This window comes from Carcharhinus amblyrhynchos, chromosome X (genome assembly GCF_965287045.1).
Source record: "Carcharhinus amblyrhynchos chromosome X, sCarAmb.v2.hapA, whole genome shotgun sequence".
Classification (NCBI taxonomy): domain Eukaryota; kingdom Metazoa; phylum Chordata; class Chondrichthyes; order Carcharhiniformes; family Carcharhinidae; genus Carcharhinus; species Carcharhinus amblyrhynchos.
This window is the reverse complement of record NC_137359.1, coordinates 2,190,474-2,200,217: the sequence shown is the minus strand read 5'-3', so window position 1 is coordinate 2,200,217 and position 9,744 is coordinate 2,190,474. Positions and strand designations below refer to the sequence as shown.

Genomic DNA, 9,744 nt, shown 5'->3' with positions numbered 1-9,744 from the left:
TATTCACACTATACAATTCCACAATGACAGATATTCGGGTATATTTGATCACTGGAGTCAGCTTTCCCATTCTGGTTGGTGAGTCAGTGTAAAATCACTCTGTATGATTTTACTCTAACTCCCACGAACAACGTCTTTCAACGAGTTTGCTGTAACCCAGGGTCGGTTCAACATTACAGAATAATCCAGTAAATGTACAATCTGATACAATGCAATCTATTTCCTCATCATGATGGGAAGCAACACAAAATGTTTCCACATCTCTATCTAAGACAGCACAATAGGACTAGACAGAAAAATGGTTCGGCACAGCCAAGAAGGATCAAAAGGTCTGTTTCTGTGCTGTAATGTTCTATGATTCTATGGTTCTATCTCATCATAATACAACACAATAAGATTCCACATCTCAATCTCACTCATCAAAATAATATGATTCTACATCGCAATCTATTGCAACAACATAATGCGAATCCACATCATAAGCTAATGCATCACATCACGTTTCTACATCTCAATCTGACACAACATCACAATATGATTCCACATCTAATCCTAACGCAACACCAGAGGACTTCACATCTCAACTGAACACATCAATATCATATGCTGCCACATCTCAATCTAATGCATCAACACACCATGATTCCACATCTCAATCTCATACAGTTTTTGCTTTGCAAGCATAGAATAGTGGGGGAATAGTGAAAAGCCACAGCGGTAATTCAATTCACCCGATGACTGGAATGATATGGTTGACCAAATGTTTGTATATCGGTGACAATCAGTTCACTCACAGAGTGAAATATTTGTTCAGTTCACACACCGTATCAGACAGCTACCATGGATATAATCACTTACCAGGAACTCCAAAAACACCCAAGAATGAATAGAATATTTGCTTCGCCTTTTCAAATAGAAGTCCCATTTTCTGTGTGGTGTCTCTTCGAACTGCAAGGAATTTCTGTATTTACTCTGAGGTAATACAATCCCGTTAATATATACCCTGGGTATCCTCTGGGATCCAGGCGTTACACAATCACTCAACTTGCTTTCTTTTCTTTAAATGACCAACACATGACAACATTGGATTAGTCTGGGGAATATGCATGTTTCTGAACTCGAGTTGCTGTGTTTCAAAGACCAGGCATTATTGATAACATTAATTCACTGATAAAGATACAGAGTGCATTTTGCCATCAATGGCGCTATCATCTCAAACATCAAATCTCTAACTGTCAAGTTGCTCCAATATTATCCTTCACCTGGCTGTGACCAATCAATAATTCAACTTCCAAGAGAGAGTTTATTTCTCAGGGCTGTTCTGCACTATCCTGGGGTATGTTTACTCTGCTTAACTGTGACATCAAGTTGAAAAATACAGCTTTATGTCTGTGATCCGTCATTGCAGGAATCGAATAATAAAGTATCTGCGTTTCTACAGCACAATATGATGTGATTTCTCCTGCCAGTCTCATACATTGCAATATAATTCCACATCACCACCTGATAAAACATATTTTCCCACATTGTAATTTAATTCAACAATACAATCTTTTGCACGTCTCAGTATAATGCGTCAGAATATAATTTCAAATCTCGACTTAATGTTTCACACAGTAAGATTCCACATCTAGTACAACACAATATGTTACCATGTCTCAATCGAATCCAACACAATATGCTCCAACATCGAAATCTAATTCCATAACACAATTTGTTTCCACAAGTCAATCTGATGCAACGTTCTATTATTCCACACCTCAATCGAATAAAACCTCAGAATCCGATTCCACTTCTCAATTCAATAAAACAATACCTTACAATTCCACATCTCAATATAATACAGCAACACAGTATGATTCCACATTTCAATCAAATGCAACACAAAATGGTTCCACATCTCAATCTGATAGAACAGCACAATATGATACTGCAGCTCAATGTAATACAAATCACATCATGATTGTGCATTTCAGTCTAATACAACACAAAACGGTCATGTACCTCAACCTAATAAAACTCAATATGATTCCACATCACAGTCCAACACAATGGCACAATATGGTTGCACATCTCAATCTCATACAATACAAAATGTTTGTGCATCTCAGTATAATTCAACACAGTTCTGTTTCTTAATCTAACACAACACAACATGTTTTCCACAACTCAATCTTCTTTAACAACACAATATCATGCCACATCTCAATCTAATGCAACATGGCAACATGATTCCACATCTCAATCCAAAAGACCAACTCAATATGATGCCAGATCTCAGTCTAATACAACACAATTTGTTCCAATATTTCAATTTAATACTACAACACAACATAATTCCACATCACAGTCTGATACTGCACAATATATTTCCTCATCATGATCTAATGCAACACAATATGATTCCACATCACAATCTAACACAACACAATATGATTCCACATCTCAATCGAATAAGAACATCAGAATATAAGAAATAGGGGCAGGATTGGGACATTTAGCCCTTCGAGCCTGCCCCGCCATTCCATAAGATCATGGCTGATCTGAAGTGGATCAGTTCCACTTTCCCGCTTTAGAACATAGAACATATAACACTACAGCACAAACAGGCCCTTCGGCCCACGAGTTGCGCCGATCACATCAACACCTACCAATCTATAGACCTATCTATAACCCCCAATCCCATTAAACCCCATATACTCATCCAGAAGTCTTTTAAAAGACCCCAGCGAGTTCGCCTCCACCACCACTGACGGCAGCCGATTCCATTCACTCACCACCCTCTGAGTGAAAAACTTACCCCTAACACCTCCTCTGTACTTGCTTCCCCGCACCTTAAATCTGTGTCCCATAACCCTTAATTCCCTTGTCAATCAGAAACCTATCAACCCGTGACTTAAATATATTCAGCGAGGTAGCCTCCACCACTTCAATGGGCAGAGAATTCCAGAGATTCACCACCCTTTGAGTGAAGAAGATCCTCCTCAACTCTGATCTAAACTGCCCCCCCCCCCCCTCCTTATCTTGAGGCTGTGCCCTCCAGTCCTGCTATCCTTTCTAAGTGGGAAGAATCTCTCTACCTCTACCCTATCCATCCCCTTCATTATCTTATACGTCTCTATAAGATCCCCCCTCATCGTTCTGAACTTCAACAAGTACAGACCCAGTCTATTTAGTCTCTCTTCATAGGCCAACCCCCTCATCTCCGGTATCAGCCTAGTGAACCTCCTCTGCACTCTCTCCAAGGCCAATATATCCTTCCGCAAGTGCGGCGACCAAAACTGCACACAGTACTCCAGCTGTTGACCAGAATTTTGTCTGAATTCTCTTTACTGGGGCACAATGCTTTTGAAATCATTGCGAATTTAGACATGGATATCAAAAATATTCCTGGGCAGAATTTTGATAATGCCATGAATATGGCGACAAAAATAGACAGTCAAGCATTTCTGAACAATAAAAGCCCCTGTGCATTACTCGTTACAAGTTCCAATCAGCATTTCATCTGCAATGCTGCTGTTACAATCCTGTGAAGAATCTATGCGTTTTGTTTTGACTTTGTTGAAAATGTTTTCTTTCAATCAGTCATTGAGTCTCACTCAGTCTGTCAGTCAGTCTCACTCAGTCAGTCAGCCTCACTCAGTCTGTCAGTCAGCCTCACTCAGTCTGTCAGTCGGACTCACTCAGTCTGTCAGTCGGACTCACTCAGTCTGTCAGTCAGCTTCACTCAGTCTGTCAGTCAGCCTCACTCTGTGAGTCAGTCGGCCTCACTCACCCTGTCAGTCAGTCGGCCTCACTCTGTCAGTCAGTCGGCCTCACTCTGTCAGTCAGTCGGCCTCACTCAGTCTGTCAGTCAGCCTCACTCAGTCAGTCATATAGTCACACTCAGTCTGTATGTCGGCCTCCCTCAGTCAGTCAGTCAGCCTCACTCAGTCTGTCAGTCAGTCTCACTCAGTCTGTCAGTGGGCCTCACTCAGTCTGTCAGTCGGCCTCACTCTGTCAGTCAGTCAGCCTCAGTCGGACAATCAGTGGGCATTGTTCGTTCGTCAGTTGTTCTCACTTGGTCAGTTAGTCAGACCTCACTTGGTCCATCAGTCTGCCTCGCTCAGACACTCAGCATCTCTGGATGAGTCATGGTTAGTAAGGGGCACGGTTAGTAAGTGTGCAGATGACAGAATGATTGGTGGTATAAAAGACAGTCAAGAAAGTTATCCCCAATTGCAAAGGATCTTCACCAATTGGGCTGACGAATGGCAGATGGAGTTTAATTAATATAAATGCGCGGTGATGCATTTTGGTAGATTGAACCAGGGCGGGAATACTCAGTTAATGATAGGGGATTGGGGAGTGTTATAGAACAAAGAGACCTGGGTGTTCATGTTCATAGCTCCTTGAAAGTGGAGTCACAGGTGGACAGAGTGGTGAAGAAGGCATTCAGCATGCTTGGTTTCATCGGTCAGAACTTTGAAGGCAGGAGTTGCGATGTCTTGTTGAAGTTGTACAAGACCACACTTGGAATACTGTGTGCAATTCTGGTCACCCTATTATCGAAAGGATATGATTAAACTAGAAAGAGTGCACAAAAGATTTACTAGGATGCTACCGGGACTTGATGGATTGAGTTTGAAGGAGAGGCTGGATAGACTGGGACATTTTCTTCTCTGGTGCGTAGGAGGCTGAGGGGTGATTTTATAGAGATCTATAAAATAATGAAAGACACAGATCAGCTAGATAGTCAATATCTTTTCCCAATGGTAGGGGAGTCTAAAACTAGAGGGTGTAGGTTTAAGGTGAGAGGGGAGAGATACAAAAGTGTCCACAGGGGCATTTTTTATTCACACAGAGAGTGGTGGGTGTCTGGAACAAGCTGCCAGAGGGAATAGTGGAGACGGGTACAATTTTGCCTTTTAAAAAGCATTTAGTTAATTCCATGGGTACGATGGGTATCGAGGGATATGGGCCAAATGTGGGGAGTTGGGACCAGCTTAGAGATTTAAAAAAAAGGGGCAGCATGGACAAGTTGGGCCGAAGGGCCTGTTTCCATGCTGTAAACCTCTTTGACTCTATGACTCGATGTGTCAGTTGGCATCACTGGGTCAGTCAGCTGACCTCACAGGATCAGTGAGTCGGCCTCGCTCTGTCAGTCGGTCAGCCTTAGTCGGGCAGTCAACCCACCTGACCAGGTCAGTCTGGCTGGGTCAGTCAGTCGGCATCGCTTGGCCAATATGTTGGCCTGTCTGGTTCAGTCAGTTGGCTGACCCTGTCCGTCTGGTCAGCTTTGCTTGTTCAGACATTGGCCCTCGATCACTCGGTCAGTTTCCCATCACTGGGTCACTCCCTTGGTCTCGCTCAGTCAGTCAGTCACCTCACTCAGTCGGCCCCACTCTGTCGGTGAGTCAGCCTCACTCGGTCACTCAGTTGGTTTCACTCATTCCTTCAGTTGGCCTCAATTGGCCAGCCAGTCACTCTGGCTCGCTCAGTCAGTGAGTAGGGCCTCGCCCTGTCAGACTCTCAACCTTGGCCAGTCACTCACCCAACCTCACTGGGTCAATCAGTCGGCCTCGCTCGTTCAGTCCCTCGGCCCCGCTCTCTCACTCATTTGGCCTCATTTGGACAGTCGGTTGGCCTCGCCCGGCCCGTCCTTCACTCAGTCAGCCTCACTCGGTCACTCAATCAGCTGCACTCAGTCAGTTGGCCACACTCAGTGATTCCCTCAGCCTCCCTCGTCCATCCCGATTGTCTCACTCAGTCAGACCTCATTGTTCAGTCAGTTGGCCCTGCTCGCTCAGTCAGCCAGCATTTCTCCCTCACTCATTTGGCCGTAATTGGTCAGTCAGTCGGCCTTGCTGTGTCAGTCATAGAAATCATAGAATCCCTACCGTGCAGAAAGAGGCCATTCGGCCCATTGATTCTGCACCGACCACAATCCCACCCAGGTCCTATCCCCATATCACTACATGTTTTACCCACTAATCCCTCTAACCTACACATCTCAGGTCATAAAGGGCAATTTAGCATGGCCAATCCACCTAACCCACACATCTTTGGACACTAAGGAGCAATTTAGCATGGCCAATCCCCCCTAACCTACACATCTTTGGACACTAAGGGGCAATTTAGCATGGCCAATCCACCCTAACCTACACATCTTTGGACACTAAGGGACAAGTTAGCATGGCCAATCTACCCTAACCTACACATCTTTGGGCAATAAGGGACAATTTAGCATGGCCAATCCACCCTAACCTGCACATCTTTGGACACTAAGGGACAATTTAGCATGGCCAATCCACCCTAACCTACACATCTTTGGACACTAAGGGACAAGTTAGCATGGCCAATCCACCCTAACCTGCACATCTTTGGACACTAAGGGACAATTTAGCATGGCCAATCAACCTAACCTACACATCTTTGGACACTAAGGGACAATTTATCATGGCCAATCCACCGAACCTACACACCTTTGGACACTAAGTGACCAGTTAGCATGGCCAATCTACCTAACCACTCACCTTTCGTACTTCGGGAGGAAACCGGAGTACCTGGAGGAAACCCACGCAGACACGAGGAGAATGTGCAAACTCCTCACAGACAGTGACCCAAGGCGGGATTCGAACCTCAGTCCCTCGAGCTGTGAAGCAGCAATGCTAACCCACTGTGCTACCGTGCCACCCATGAGTCATTGGGTCTCCCTTGTTTAGGCAGTCAGCCTCACTCAGTCAATCAGACAGCCTCACTTGGTCAGTCTGTAACCCTTCGCTCAGTCAGTTAGTCGGCCTTGCTTGGTCAGTCAGCCAGACAGACAGACATGCTCAGTCAGCCAGTCGACCCCACCCAGTCAGCCTGTTGGCCTCGCATGGAATGTCACTCAGCATCACTCAGCCAATTGGTTGGCTTCACTCAGTCAGCCTCACTCAGTCAGTCGTCATCGTGCATTCCGTCAGTCAGTCTCGGTATGTCCGTCACCCGACCTCGTTCCTCCAGTCGGTCAGGCTCACTCAGTCAGTCAGTTGGTCTCACTCCGTCGGTCAGTCGGCCATACTTGGTCAGCCAGTCGGCCTTGGTCAGTCAGTCAGAAGGCCTCGCCAAGTCAGTTGGCTTCACTCAGTTGGCCTCGATCAGCGTTGCTGGATCAGTCGGTGAGCCTCGTTCCCTCAGTCAGTGAGACCTGGTTAGTCAGTCAGTCACACTCACCCATTCAAACAGTCGGTCTCCCTCGGTCAGTCAGTCAGCCTCACTCAGTCACTTAGAAGGCTTTATTTGCTGAGTCAGTTGGCCTCACTCGGTCAGTCAGTCAATTTCTGTCACGTTTGATACAAGAGCCATAATCATAGACCAGTGTAGCCACAAGTTGGAGAGCAGATCAGCTTTGCCATGCATTGTGTATCCAATCAGTGTGAGGGTGGATTATGAGTTTGGGTGGTTTGAGTGCCCAATCAGAAGAAAGAGAGAGAGAGAGAGACGTCTTGTATACAGGGTTTCCTATCAGAGTTTAATGAATTGAATAACTACTGAACAGGGAAATTTCAGCACATTTTTCAACTGCTGCCTGAACTGAGTCTGTGTCACGGCATACATCCCAGTGTCTGTACAACAACTCAGGAGCTGCAGCATAAAGCCCAATTCCATAACGAAAGGATCTAACCACACAGACTTGTACCCCAAATAATACATCCTGCTCCATATTGAATATAACAGAAATATTTACCATAACACGATGAAATTGGCTGAGATAGCAAACAGTAAAATTATGCATTTCCTTCGGCTCTCCATCTCTGGGTCTCTGGAGTTCTCCCAACTGTTGTGAGCCCGACGTGTCCTGCAGGCTCTGCTGCTCACTAAAATGTGTCTGACGGTGAGAACATTGAGCAGCAAAATCAGGACAAATGGGAGACACGGGTTTAGGATGTTGTGGAGGAACTGGATTGCTGACCAAGCTGGAGAGAACAAAACTGTCCACTTGTAATTACAAAACCAGGGGTCGTTCCCCAGCAAATATTCACCTAACAACATAAAATACCAGTAAATGTTCTTTAAACAGCTCAAGACAGTCACTGTTCCCAGAACCACAGCCGCCGATTTCTCGCTGCAATATTTACTTTTCAGCTTGGGGCAGCAAATGGCCACAAATCGATCAAAGGTGAAAGTGACGGTGAACCAGACAGAACAGTCAGTGGCGGAATAAAGCAGGACGGCGTGGATATTACACACGAGCATGGACTTCAGGTAATAAAATTGTTCATCAAAGACAATGGGAATGTGTGTCATTAACAAGTCGAGGATAACGACCAGTAGATCCCCCACAGACATGGCCACCAGGTAACGAGTGACACACTTGGAGAGACCACAGTTTCTGGTCCTCAGGGTCACAATTGTGATTATGTTCACTGTGAGCAAGATAAATTAAGAATGAAATTATACATTAGCCAGGGAAGCAATAACCTGTTTGAGTGAGGTAAGGACACCCTCTTACACACACACGTACACACGCACAGAACCACACACACACACACACACACACACACACAGAAACACACACACACACACACACACACACACACACACACACACACACACACACACACACACACACCCCCCCCCCCACACCCACACACACACATACTCTATAACTTATATTGAGACACTGAGACACATAAACACATTCACACCCATGCTCACACAAACTCAGACACCTCACACAGGCACACAAACTAACACTGATACCATAACTCACAAACAGATATGGACAGACAGATACAGCCGCACACAAACACGTTCACACACATTATCACAGTGACGCTCTCACACACTTACCACGGACAGTATTAGTGAGAGGCAACATGGTTTTGTGAAGGGGAGGCCGTGTCCCACCAACTTGATCGAGCTTTTCGAGTAGCGACGAAGATGGTTGATGAGGGTAGGGCAGTGGATGTTGTCTACATGGACTTCAGTAAGGCCTTTGACAAGAACCCTCATGGCAGATTGGTGCAGAAGGTGAAGTCGCTTGGGATCAGAGGTGATATAAAACTGGCTCGGTCAAAGAAGGCAGAAGGTAGCAGTGGAAGGGTACTGTTCTGAATGGAGGGCTGTGACAAGTGGTGTTCCTCAGGGATCAGTGCTGGGACCTTTGCTGTTTGTAACATATAATATATATAAATTGTAATACATATGATAATAATTGTAATAATCCAATTGTAGTAATAATAATAATTTTAATATATATATATAAATGATTTAGAGGAAAATTTAACTGGATAAATTAGTCAGTTTGCAAATGACACAAAGGTTGGTGGATTTGCGGATAGTGATGAGGACCATCAGAGGATACAGCAGGATATAGATCAGTTGGAGACGTGGGTGGAGAGAAGGCGTTCAATCCGAACAAATGTTAGGTGATGCATTTTGGAAGGTCTAATACAGGTAGGAAATCTACAGGAAATGGTAGAACTCTTAAGATATTGATAGGCAAAATAATCAGGGTGGACAGGTACACAGGTCACTGTAGAAAGTAGTCAAGAAGGTATACGGCATATGTGCCTACCTTGACTCAAGGCTTTAAGTTTAATAATTGGCAAGTCATGTTGTAGCTTTATAGAACCTTAGTTAGGCCGCACTTGGAGTAGAGTGTTCAATTCTGGTCACCACACTACCAGTAGGATTGGAGGTTTTGGAGAGTGTGTAGAAAAGATTTACCAGGATGGTGCCCTGGTATGGAGGGCATTGGCTATGAGGAGAGATTGG

At 44.9% G+C, this 9,744-nt stretch overlaps 1 protein-coding gene across 1 annotated transcript in view; it reads left to right on the top strand.

Moving 5' to 3' along the window:
• Nucleotides 1-6,811: 6,811 nt before the first annotated feature.
• Nucleotides 6,812-9,744, top strand: part of LOC145361894 (putative G-protein coupled receptor 139) — a 37,331-nt gene continuing 34,398 nt past the window's right edge. The window contains exon 1 of the mRNA XM_080217883.1: nt 6,812-7,142. Coding sequence (XP_080074009.1) covers nt 6,812-7,142 — 331 coding nt within the window. The remainder of the gene's footprint in view (nt 7,143-9,744) is intronic.